Source organism: Berghia stephanieae, unplaced genomic scaffold, assembly GCF_034508935.2.
Source record: "Berghia stephanieae isolate SIO BIC M18660-M18661 unplaced genomic scaffold, UCSD_Bste_1.3 scaffold1175, whole genome shotgun sequence".
Lineage (NCBI taxonomy): Eukaryota > Metazoa > Mollusca > Gastropoda > Nudibranchia > Aeolidiidae > Berghia > Berghia stephanieae.
The window spans coordinates 1-14,080 of NW_027622152.1; the positions used below are offsets into that span (position 1 = coordinate 1).

The window sequence follows — 14,080 nt, forward strand, 5'->3', positions numbered from 1 at the left end:
CCTCCCCACTCCTCATCCCCCTCCCCCCCCCCCCCCCCCCCCCCCCCCCTACCCCCTTTCTGTTCCGAAAGTGGTTTTTGGTCACAGGAGGCAGTGGCTTCCTTGGGTGCCAACCTCATCAAATTGTTACAAAACGAGGGATACCGAGTAAGAACAACCGTCAGAGATGCAGGGAACCAGAGAAAAGTGAGCACCTTCAGGGACTTTGTCCTCAGGCTCAACACCCTGTGGATATTGTCGAGGCTGATATGACTAACGCCGAGTCATGGCATAAGTATGTTAAAGTTCAGTCCTTTATAATGATTTTTCACCCTGATCTGCATGCATGACCAATTGTCTCACAAAGCGGTTTGATGTCATGTCATGGAAAACTAATATTTAAACTCACTCGACCAGAGGCCTCTATCTCCGTGCTGTTGGTACTTTTCAAATTGAAGAAAAAAAAAAAAAAAATTATATATATATAATATACTCATTTACTTCAAATAAATGACAATAAGCAGGTTTTATTCAATTTATCATGAATAAATTTAAAACAGTAACTTTAGAAATACGCCAGGCGACATAATTTTAAGGATTTTGAAGTGTTTTTTTAAGGGCAATTCTTTGTGTAACTCATGCATCAATCAAGGTAATCAAACTTATCTCAAAAACACAATTTGATGACATAGAATCTATTTAATGACGAATGAATGATAAATGAGGATTTGATCCTCTGCATGACACCAACGTTTTTATTCCCAGGTGGAAAAACTTTCTCCTTGATGATGCTCATGCAATTTAACTGACTTAACTTAGAGAAAACGAAAAATTCAGACATAATGTGGTTTCATAAAAAATTCTCTAAAACTTTTTATAAGCTGAAGTCTCAACTTAATAAGGGTGATTTAACACGACTTACAGTAACTTGATGTGGCGCCTAAAATAGATAAGTGTTAATCAGTGGGGAATCGTTTTTTGTCACTGATGTAACATGAGGTAGTAACTGATGCAACACGCTCTGAATAGTGCATTCAAAGTTGATAATTTAAGATATATCCCGGAATCTATTACTTTTATTTTTGTACATCACCATACATTTAATAAAATTACTAATGAAAATGTGAGAATAAAAGCTATATAAAAGCTCAATTTAATGATGATTTAACAATGATCGCATTCCAGAGCAGTGGAAGGATGTATCTATGTCCATCACGTAGCCAGCCCTTTCCCTTTAGAAACCCCCAAGTCAGATGAGGACCTCATTAGACCAGCAGTGGATGGCACACTCAATGTCCTGAAGGCTTGTGCTGCTGCCAAAACCGTTAAACGTGTTGTTGTCACTGGCTCCTTTGCCGCCATCCTTAACAGTATGTAATGTACAACTGTTACTGCTTGAAGATGGATAAAATAAATAACTATCATCAAATAAATAAATAACTATAGTCCAAATAATAATAACTATAGTCAAATAAATAAATAACTATCATCAAATAAATAAATAACTATAGTCAAATAAATAAGTAACTATAGTCAAACAAATAAATAACTATCATCAAATAAATAAATAACTATAGTCAAATAAATAATAACTATCATCAAATAAATAATAACTATCATCAAATAAATAAATAACTATAGTCAAATAAATAATAACTATAGTCAAATAAATAATAACTATCATCAAATAAATAAATAACTATAGTCAAATAAATAAGTAACTATAGTCAAACAAATAAATAACTATCATCAAATAAATAAATAACTATAGTCAAATAAATAATAACTATCATCAAATAAATAATAACTATCATCAAATAAATAAATAACTATAGTCAAATAAATAAGTAACTATAGTCAAATAAATAAATAACTATCATCAAATAAATAAATAACTATAGTCCAAATAAATAATAACTATAGTCAAATAAATAAATAACTATCATCAAATAAATAAATAACTATAGTCAAATAAATAATAACTATAGTCAAATAAATAATAACTATCATCAAATAAATAAATAACTATAGTCAAGTAAATAAATAACTATCATCAAATAAATAAATAATTATAGTCAAATAAATAAGTAACTATAGTCAAACAAATAAATAACTATCATCAAATAAATAAATAACTATCATCAAATAAATAAATAACTATAGTCAAATAAATAATAACTATAGTCAAATAAATAATAACTATCATCAAATAAATAAATAACTATAGTCAAATAAATAATAACTATCATCAAATAAATAAATAACTATAGTCAAATAAATAAATAACTATAGTCAAATAAATAATAACTATAGTCAAATAAATAATAACTATCATCAAATAAATAAATAACTATAGTCAAATAAATAAGTAACTATAGTCAAACAAATAAATAACTATCATCAAATAAATAAATAACTATCATCAAATAAATAAATAACTATAGTCAAATAAATAAGTAACTATAGTCAAACAAATAAATAACTATCATCAAATAAATAAATAACTATCATCAAATAAATAAATAACTATAGTCAAATAAATAAGTAACTATAGTCAAACAAATAAATAACTATCATCAAATAAATAAATAACTATCATCAAATAAATAAATAACTATAGTCAAATAAATAATAACTATAGTCAAATAAATAAATAACTATAGTCAAATAAATAAGTAACTATAGTCAAACAAATAAATAACTATCATCAAATAAATAAATAACTATCATCAAATAAATAAATAACTATAGTCAAATAAATAATAACTATAGTCAAATAAATAATAACTATAGTCAAATAAATAATAACTATCATCAAATAAATAAATAACTATAGTCAAGTAAATAAATAACTATAGTCAAATAAATAAATAACTATCATCAAATAAAGAAATAAATAACTATAGTCAAATAGAATGTAAGGTAATTATTATTATTATTATAATAATAATTATTATTATTATTACCATATTATTATTATTGTTGTTTTATATATTATTATTATTATTATTATTATTATTATTATTATTATTATTATTATTATTATTATTATTAAATTTCAATATCCTCAGAGCAAAAATCAAAGGATGAGAGTTACTCAGAGGCTGATTGGATTAATCCAGAGGATAAAAAATTCGGGGCCTATCCCAGGAGTAAGGCTCTGGCAGAGAAGGCAGCTTGGCATTTTGTGGAAAAATTACCTGGTAAGATCGTTTTGTATTGGGTTGTACCGGACTTAGCTGATTTGTCACCAACACCTTAACTCTCTTAGGACTAATCCCATAAATATACGGGACAAGTCACCGGCTGTGTAGACTAATCCCGTATATATGTGGGATCAAACAACATGAAAATTATTTTCGTTTCTTTAAGTGTTTGTGCATGCGTGACTCGTCTTCAATGTTAGTTAACACATTTTACCGTTGATTGGTGCAGGGCAGTATCGATACTCGATTACTAGTTTCAATTTTATCGAGATTTAGAGCAAGTCAGTCGAGATGGACAAAGAATCGATATTTATCTATATTCTTAGCTTCTGATCCCGAATGCTTCAAAATATGCCACTCAAAGTGGATTATGCTCAAGTATGATGTTTTATTAGATACTTTTCACATTTTTGTATTGTTATTTTTTTTTCTCTGAGATTTTATGACTCAAAAACAGTTTTTAGAAGACTAATACCCATTTTATTCATTTCAAATCATTTTCCTGGAATTTTTGCAGAAAACCAAAATTACATATTTTCAATAAATGCCATCATTAAAACTGTAACAGATATAGTGATGCAGTTTATGTTATTTATGATTGTAAGCCTCCAACTAATTACTTATCTTATTTCATTAAGATATAACAATAACTTTAATATCATTAACTTGATTTTTTCAAAACCCTTGACAAAAAAACAGTCTTTAAACGCTTGTAAAGGTAAGAATACCTCAGTCTCAAGAGAGATTAACTCTTTTAGCGCCATTGGCCGCGCTGTGCGGCCAGAGCAGAAATCTGTTCTACTGGCCAATGGCCGCACAGTGCGTCCGGTCTTGAAAGTCAAAAATAATAATGTAATCCAGTCCTACTTTCTACAAAAGTACTATCGATTGAACCAATGGTATCAATTCTTTCATCAGAACATTTGATTGGCCCTTGGGGGGGTAATTTTAATTGAGAATTTGCGCCGAATTCAATTTCGTTTTGCCTTAGCTTGTCATTTTCCTGCTGTCTCAATCAGGTGTCAGCCATTTTATGGCGGAAATGCAAATAAAACCTCAGCGCTCAAGAGAGTAAATGTGTTCTTGTTTAACCCTTTCCTTACCAACTATAGGAAAATCGTCACATTCGTTACGATATAACCAATATTTTTCTTATTCAAATTTTCTTTTGTACATCATAAAAAAAGACAATTAACAGTGTGTTGTAGAGCATGTTTTGCTAAAAAAAAAACTATGTATCGCAAGAACTTGCTGCTATTGTGTTTGAGTGATAAAAAATCTATTTTTGTGTTAGTTGGGTCTGAAGTTTTGAGGAAAACCCTGAAAATGGCTGGTAAGGAGAGGGTTAATGTGACCTAAGAACATGTCAGCCTGAGCACCAATAGAGCATCTGCAAGGAAACTGGTCATGTAAGCACTATACGCTTAAAGTAGTCCTTAAGAGGCATGAGACCCATGGAGCCGGAGTTTATCCCAGTTTCTATAGCATAAACGGACAATAGCAATTGCTTGCTATCCTTTAATTAAGGCGCTAGTCTATCGTGAAGTACTTTCCACCAAATCTAACAGACTCAGCTACCCATTCACTGCCAGGTGGAAAGGAGGGTCAGAAAAAATATCGACTACACCAGGGATCATTCTTGGTCCCTTTGTGTGTAAAGCGAGTGCTCTACCAACTGAGCTATTGGGACCCCCACTATACGCTTAATTATATGTAAAAGACATGACGGGACCCCCACTATACGCTTAATTATATGTAAAAGACATGACGGGACCCCCACTATACGCTTAATTATATGTGAAAGACATGACGGGACCCCCACTATACGCTTAATTATATGTGAAAGACATGACGGGACCCCCACTATACGCTTAATTATATGTAAAAGACATGACGGGACCCCCACTATACGCTTAATTATATGTAAAAGACATGATGGGACCCCCACTATACGCTTAATTATATATAAAAGACATGACGGGACCCCCAATTTATGCTTAATTATATGTAAAAGACATGACGGGACCCCCACTATACGCTTAATTCTATGTGAAAGACATGACGGGACCCCCACTATACGCTTAATTATATGTGAAAGACATGACGGGACCCCCACTATACGCTTAATTCTATGTGAAAGACATGACGGGACCCCCACTATACGCTTAATTATATGTAAAAGACATGACGGGACCCCCCACTATACGCTTAATTATATGTGAAAGACATGACGGGACCCCCACTATACGCTTAATTATATGTGAAAGACATGACGGGACCCCCACTATACACTTAATTATATGTAAAAGACATGACGGGACCCCCACTATACGCTTAATTATATGTAAAAGACATGACGGGACCCCCACTATACGCTTAATTATATGTTAAAGACATGACAGGACCCCCACTATACGCTTAATTCTATGTAAAAGACATGACGGGACCCCCACTATACGCTTAATTATATTTAAAGACATGACGGGACCCCCACTATACGCTTAATTATATTAAAAGACATGACGGGACCCCCACTATACGCTTAATTATATGTAAAAGACATGAAAAGTGATTTGAACATTTTTTAATTATTTTTTTTGTCTCTTTTTAGATTCGGAAAAATTTGAGCTGTCTGTTACGAACCCTTGCCTTATTCTGGGCCCTGTGAACAGTGGGATTCCAGGATCCAGCATTGCAGTGAGTCCTTTTTTTTTTTATATAAAGACAGTTTTAATTCCATTTTGGTGTTCTTCATTCTTTTGTGTGGCTATATGGTCTTGTGGTATGACACTCACCTTTGGTCAGGAAGGTCCTGGTTCGAGTATTGCTCTGAGTGGCACATAAGAGTTGAGTCCTTGGAAAAAGCTCTTTACTCACATTATCTCACCATACTCTCATGGTAAATATTTACGTGATTGTTAACAGTATTGTCAGAAAAAAAATTGGTAATATCACCTCACAGGCCTCATGTCTTATCCTACTTGTTAAGTTAACTTGCTGTTGGCTAAGAACCCACTGTATAGCACTTTGAGCACATTTAGTGCATTTTGCCCAATATCAATGTTTAAACGCTGAAGTTTAATTCTGTTCACTCTGCTTTATTGCTCACTCCTGGGGAAATTGATAAATGTGTCAATAAAGAAATACAACAAAAAAAAAAAAAACAAACCCAGAAGAAGAAGAACAACAACAACAATTATTATAATACTGAAAATAATAATAATAATAATAATAATAATAATAATAATAATAATAATAATAATAATATAATAATAATATATAATAATAATAATAATAATAATAATAATAATAATAATAATAATAATAATAATAATAATAATAATAATGATAATAATAATATTGATAATAATTTAAAAAATAATAATAATATTAATAATAATTTAAAAAATAATAATAATATTAATAATAATTTAAAAAATAATAATAATAATGATAATTTAATATAATAATAATAATAATAATAATAATAAATAATAATAATAATAATAATAATAATAATAATAATAATAATAGTTAATAATAATAATAATAATAATAATAATAATAATGATAGTAATAATATTAATAATAATAATAAAAATAATAATAATAATAATGATAATAATAATAATAATAATAATAATAATAATAATGATAATAATAATAATAATAATAATAATAATAATAATAATAATATAATAATAATAATAATAATAATAATAATAATGATAATAATAATAATAATAATAATAATAATAATAATAATAATAATAATAATAATAATAATAATAATAATAATAATAATAATGATAATAATAATAATAATGATAATGATAATGATAATAATAATGATAATGATGATGATAATAATAATAATAATAATAATAATAATAATAATAATAATAATAATAATAATAATAATAATAATGATAGAACTTTAGTATTGAAACAATTGAAAATTAATTTTGGTTCACAATGATGCCAATATATAATAATAATACAATTATAGTATAGTGGACATATACACATGTACACACCCACCACTAACGTAGGCTACATACACATGCACACACAACCACACACATGCACAATTGACTCTGGAAGACAACTCGTCAATCAAGTAGAAACAAAAATTGCTTCACAGCAGAGAAACAAGCATGAAGAGATGATAACAAAACAAAAATCATCAAGATGATGATGGTGGTGATGAATGAGGATCACGACTACTGCTACTACTACAATAATAGACAGACAAAGATAAACATTTACTTACTCATTATAGATAGTTCGAAGTTGACGTCACTCAGGTCTTTGTTATTATTTTTTGCCATCTGGGTTTGTGAGTAATTCTCACTAAACTATATTAACCTGACTATAAACTTTCATGGTTACCACAGTTTTGTGTGTTGATCCGTTTTACTTCCGGATGGCAATGTTATGAGCTTCTTGGCCAAGCAAATACTATATATACAGTCTTCCAACATGACGTAAAGTTAGATGTCATTTGCAGTTATTTCAGGTAACTATACAGTGTTTTACTGATGCTTGGATTTGGTGGGAGGAATGAACATCTGGAATGTGACATCCCAAGATTGTTATACAGAAAGGACATGCCGAATATTTCTCTGCCCTTAATCGTTTTTTTTTAGTATGTATTTATTGTTTTTTGTTGTTGTTGTTGGCTGAAGAATGGTTTTGAGCCCGAAGTGTTCTGTGTTTGGTATTATTTTCTTTTTGAAGCTGCTATATTAATTTTTGTTTACTTTTTACAGCCTAAAAAAAATAATTGAGCTTTTATATAGGGCAATATCCACTAACATGCTCAAAGTGCTTTACAAGGGGTCCCTGGCCAACAGCAACATTTAACATGTAGGACAGGACATGACGCCTGTTAGACGATATTACAATTTTTGTCGGACAGAGACAACGCTGTTAACGGCCAGGTACTCATTTTACATCTGAGCACGATGAGAGAATGTGAGGAAAGAGCCTTCTCCAAGGACTCAACTATGCGCCGAATTAGGCTTGAACCCAGGACCTTCCGATCCGAAAGCGAGTGTCATACCACTAGACCACATAGTCGCACACAGTCCACAGCTTAGTATCCCTTCGACAAAGTATTTACCATCATATTTCATGTTAATTTTGTTTTCATCCCCAGTTGGTCAGAAAATTGCTGCAGAAAGAATATCCCATGATACCCCGGTTTTGTATTCCGGTCATTGATGTGAGGGATGTGGCCCTAGCACATCTCAAGTGTATGACTCTTCCGAGGCAGCTGGTAAGTCATGCGTAGCTGCCAACTGTCCTGATAAAATGGAGAGAAAGATAAAGCGAGTAAATGTTACTCATAAATAAGGGAACAACACAAACGACGTTTCGGCCTTTGGCCTTTTTCAAGTAAACACAAAATATAATAATAATATATTTTTGTGTTTACTCGAAAAAGGCCAAAGGCCGGAACGTCGTTTGTTTGTGTTGTTTCCTTATTTATGAGTCACATTTACTCCTGTTGTCTTTCTCTTCATTTTATTGACTCATTTAGGCGCCTCAAGTTTTTGTCATCATCATCATCATCATCATCATCATCATCATCATCACTACCAATTATCACCTCCACCATCATCTTCACCACGATGACGACCAACACAAGTAAAACTGACACCAGCACCATCTCATCCTCTCCCACCACCCCCCTTCCAGTCCTCATAATAAACCCATACGGTTCCTATATCACATAAAGTCACATTTTTAACAATTATAATTATTTAAACAAAAAAAAATCAACCGCTTACACGGGCTAAACGTAATATATTTTTAAAGCACCGAATTGTCAACAAATATTTCATGGATTACGCCCCTTTGTTTTAATATAGCTCATATAGGCGGATTTTCATCTCCCTATTTTACACTGTTAGAGAAATTTCTCAATGTGGTTCTATATCAACATCGATTAATAGTGGTCTCAAGTTACATTGTACCAAATTTGGTGCTTTCATCACTAATTTGCACAATTTTACCCTAATTCCCCTTGCTATTACATGTATGGAAATGACACTCGCATGTACAAATAATTAACAATGTGAAATTTAATGTAAGCTTCAATTTAATATACGAAAATAGATAAAATGGACGTTTTGGGTTTCCCATTTATCAACAAAACAAGATGAATGAAACACTAGAGATGAATAAGATAATGTGGTATTCATCCTGTTTTGTTAATTAAGGGAAAAACTGAAACGTCCATTTTATCTGTTTTCGTATATTAAATTGAAGCTTACATTCAATTTCACATCGTTTTTTATTTCTTCGAGCTTCGAGCAGTAACATTTACATTCTTACATGTACAAGGATTATACTTTTTTTAAAAGCAAAGTAAAACAAGGAACAGAAAAGGCTCTAGATTAAAATTACATTTTCTAACAGTCCAAACATAATAAGAAATGAAGTGAGTAGGAAAGTGCTAGAAGACAACACAGAATAAAACCTCTGGGGCGGCGATGGGGGCTCGAACCGCGACTTTACTGGTACGACAACAACGCCTGGCCGGGGAGATCGTGACTCTACCGTATGAGTTATCCACGATCCCAAAAAAAGTCGCCTCAAACCTTTGTCTAACTAGAACCTTCTCTCCCGACTTCTTGAGGTCACGGGTTCAAACATACAAACACAGCGAAGTTAGTTGGCCAGCATTTATTAAGCTTAATAGCCTGAATTAATTCTATAATTTTTTTACAATCCCATTTTCTTCCATTTTACTGGCACTGAAATGACCTAAATATGCTGCTGTGAAACCCTAAAAAACAAACATTATACAGATTGAATTCAATGGATATTTTCTCTTCATCCTACTCTCTATTATCACAAGCCCAATAAAGGGTTCAATTATCAGACCTGTAAATGTATGCACATAGACCTAACCCTTCCATCTGCTGCCAAAGTAACTTTTTAAAAGTTTCATGTTTATAAATATTTTACAAAATTCCCCAATTGTTTTTGCTTGCAGGTCACCGTCATCTCCTGTTTGGAAACAATGCCTGGTTCAAAGAAATGGCCGATATCTTGGACAAAGAGTTCAGACCTCAAGGTATCTTTGTCAAACTCTGTCGTTGATTTCACATGACATTTGGTCACTTACTGATATGAATGAATCTGGCTGGGGTTCCTTACTTCCATAGTGGGCAGGGAGGCACTTGATTCCTATGAACGTAACTGAACTTTGATAAATGCCTTAGTGTTATCCTAATAAGGTTATCATAACTTCCTCTTGGTTGATATCTCCAAAGAAATATTAAAAACTTCAAGTTAAACAAAACAATGCTGCTAGACTAGTTTTGAAAGAAAGCCAAAAAATAATCTGCTTCAGGTCTCCTTACAGAATTGCACTGGATACCTGATGAGAAATGCATCATCTATAAAATAAGTTCCATTGCCTATAAATAACAATGTGAAATTGATTGTAAGCTTCAATTTGATTTAGGAAAATAGATAAAATGGATGTTTCAGGTTTCCCCTTTATCAACAAAACAGGATGAATGAAACACTACACGTTATCTCATTCGTCTGTAATGTTTCATTTATCCAGTTTTGTTGATAAATGGGAAACCCGAAACGTCCGTTTTATTGTTTTCGTACATTAAATTGAAGCTTGCATTCATTTTCACATTGTTATTTTATAGACAATGGAATTCTTATTCTTCCTTTCTTCTTCTTCTTCTTTTTTTTCCTTCTTCTTTCTTCTTCTTCTTTTCTTCTTCTTCTTCTTTTCTTCTTCTTCTTCTTCTTCTTCTTCTTCTTCTTCTTCTTCTTCTTCTTCTTCTTCTTCTTCTTCTTCTTTTCTTCTTCTTCTTCTTTTCTTCTTCTTCTTCTTCTTCTTCTTTTTTTTCTTCTTCTTCTTCTTTCTTTCTTCTTTTCTTCTTCTTTCTTTCTTCTTCTTCTTCTTCTTCTTTTCTTCTTCTTCTTCTTCTTCTTCTCTTCTTATTCTTCTTCTTCTTCTTCTTCTCTTCTTCTTCTTCTTCTTCTTCTTCTTCTTCTTCTTCTTCTTTTCTTCTTCTTCTTCTTCTTCTTCTTCTTCTTTTTCTTCTTCTTCTTCTTCTTCTTCTTCTTCTTCTTCTTCTTCTTCTTCTTCTTCTTCTTCTTCTTCTTCTTCTTCTTCTTCTTCTTCTTCTTCTTCTTCTTATTCTTCTTCTTCTTCTTCTTCTTCTTTCTTCTTCTTCTTCTTCTTCTTCTTTTTTCTCTTCTTCTTTCTTCTTCTTCTTCTTCTTCTTCTTCTTTTCTTCTTCTTCTTCTTTTCTTCTTTTCTTCTTCTTCTTCTTCTTCTTTCTTCTTCTTCTTCTTCTCTTCTTCTTCTTCTTCTTCTTCTTCTTCTTCTTCTTCTTCTTTCTTTCTTCTTCTTCTTCTTCTTTCTTCTTTTCTTCTTCTTCTTCTTCTTCTTCTTCTTCTTTTCTTCTTCTTCTTCTTCTTCTTCTTCTTCTTCTTCTTCTTCTTCTTCTTTTCTTCTTCTTTTTCTTCTTCTTTTTTCTTCTTCTTCTTCTTTTCTTCTTCTTCTTTTTTCTTCTTCTTTTCTTCTTCTTCTTCTTCTTCTTCTTCTTCTTCTTCTTCTTCTTCTTTCTTTCTTTCTTCTTCTTTCTTCTTCTTTTCTTCTTCTTCTTCTTCTTTTCTTCTTCTTCTTCTTCATTCTTCTTCTTCTTCTTCTTTTCTTCTTCTTCTTCTTCTTCTTCTTCTTCTTCTTCTTCTTCTTCTTCTTCTTCTTCTTCTTCTTCTTCTTCTTCTTCTTCTTCTTCTTCTTCTTCTTCTTCTTCTTCTTCTTCTTCTTCTTCTTCTTCTTCTTCTTCTTCTTCTTCTTCTTCTTCTTCTTCTTCTTTCTTCTTTCTTCTTCTTCTTCTTTTCTTCTTCTTCTTCTTTCTTCTTCTTCTTCAGTTTATCCCGCTTTTGCAGGGTTGCCATAATGAATGCAAACATATCCATGCATCTCGGTTCAGAGCATCATCTTCTTCCAGGCCCAGTTCTTTACATCGTCCTTTACCTTATCCAACATCTAGTCTTTAGGTGTCCCTTTTTCCTTTTTCCCGCTATTGTAAGTCCAATACTTTCTTTCCACATACTCCCTCTCTTGTCTTTTACATCTCCGAACCATTTCAATCTATCTTCTCTCTTTATTGATACATTCTTCACTTCAGTCAACCTTTGTATTCTTTCATTCATGAGGTATTCGTAGTTGTTTCCATCTTCCTCGAATTACTTCATCTTTGCCCATATTCTTCCCTTCTCGTCTTTGATCATTGCAAGTAATTGAAATGGCTATGTTTATTTTTCATTTTATTTCTCTATTTATTTTAAGAATGTAAAGCACCTAGAACCAGCTGAAATTGGCGTAAGGTGCTATACAAATGTCATTTTTATTCTTTTATTTTTATTATAATTATCTCAATAAACTATTTCCAGGATACAACGTGCCCACTTATGAGATGCCAGGTTTCATTCAGAGGCAGCCGTCTTTCCTTAGTGAATTGCGAATGCGCCCATTACGAAACAAGTTAAATGTGGGAAAACAGCAGAGTGAGTGTGCTTTGTTTTTTTTTTTTGAGTCTACTAAAAAATTAATGGGATTTAAATATAGGAGCTTTTTGTTTTTGTCTTGGAATGAGATTACTTGGTTTTATCTTTTATCTCTGCGTTGTTACTGAAACTACATAATCCCAATTATATGAACCAACCCCCCCAAAAAACGATACCTTTTCAAAAAGGTTAACTGGGCCGCACTACGAAAACGAATCGAGGGACTATCATAGAGATCACAGAACAGCACAAAAAAAGGTATGGGATGTAAATGAAATGTGGAGCCATTTTCAGTCCTGCCTACTCAGTGCAATCAAGGAGTCATTCCCAAAAAGTACATAAAAATACAAGAACGCCGCCGTGGATGAACAGGAAAATACGAGCAAAAGCATTCAAGCGGGCCTAAACTGAGCGGAACCTGGGATACATAAAAATCGTTTTGCAGCGTCAAATAGGCGTGAAATAAGGCAAGCAGAATGGACACACTTAACAATTGTTATAGAAAAAGGACTTGAAACAAACAAATACCAAGTCATTTTGGAACTACATAAAAAGCAAGAAAAAACAATTCCATTGGTGTAGCCTATGAAAGAAAATGAAACCCTGTAACATTAAGGGGAAGGATAAAAGCAACGATCCTCTTGGATCAATTTAAATCTGTTCTTACCCTCATGATCCAACTCATACAACCACCCCACTGACATCACAGAGGTGTGACCATCTCTTACTAATATCAACATAAACATCTCAGGAGTTGAAAAGTTGCTGAAAAACGTCGATCCATCTAAGGCGTCAGTCAGATAACATCCCCAACATAGATACTAAAGGAGTGTGCTGAGAGTTTTGCCCCTCATTATGCATAATTTTCCAAAAATCGGTCGACACCGGGATGCTCCCTGATGACTGGCTGAAGGCAAACATGCACCTGTATTAAAAAAAGGCAACAAAAATAAAGCAGAGAACTACCGTCCAATCTCACTGACGTCTGTAATATCCAAACTATTAGAATATATAATCTGTAAGAACATGATGAACCACTTTGAGAACATAGACATCCTAACTGACCTGAACCACGAGTTTCGCAAAGGATACTCATGTGAAAGCCAACTCCTAATAACTGTAAACGACCTGTTGAGACTCCAGAATGCCAACACTCAGGCAGACTTGGCATCCTCGACTTTTCCAAAGATTTGATACTCTGCCCCACCAAAAACTCTGCAGAAACTAGAAAATTACGGAATTTGTGGCTCTTTACACATATGGCTTTGTAATTTCCTCACAAAACGTACCATGAAAGTAGCCTAGACGGCATTGTCATCGAATGAATGTCCGTCATA

General features: G+C 32.3%; 1 protein-coding gene across 1 annotated transcript; it reads left to right on the forward strand.

Moving 5' to 3' along the window:
• Positions 1 to 87: 87 nt before the first annotated feature.
• LOC144960989 (uncharacterized) lies at positions 88 to 12,725 on the forward strand (the record flags this gene model as incomplete). Its single annotated transcript, XM_078894347.1, has 7 exons — positions 88 to 274; positions 1,165 to 1,349; positions 3,051 to 3,182; positions 5,797 to 5,882; positions 8,347 to 8,466; positions 10,192 to 10,272; positions 12,630 to 12,725. Coding segments are annotated over 7 exons (887 nt in total), but the record flags the coding sequence as incomplete, so codon positions are not given.
• Positions 12,726 to 14,080: the final 1,355 nt, after the last annotated feature.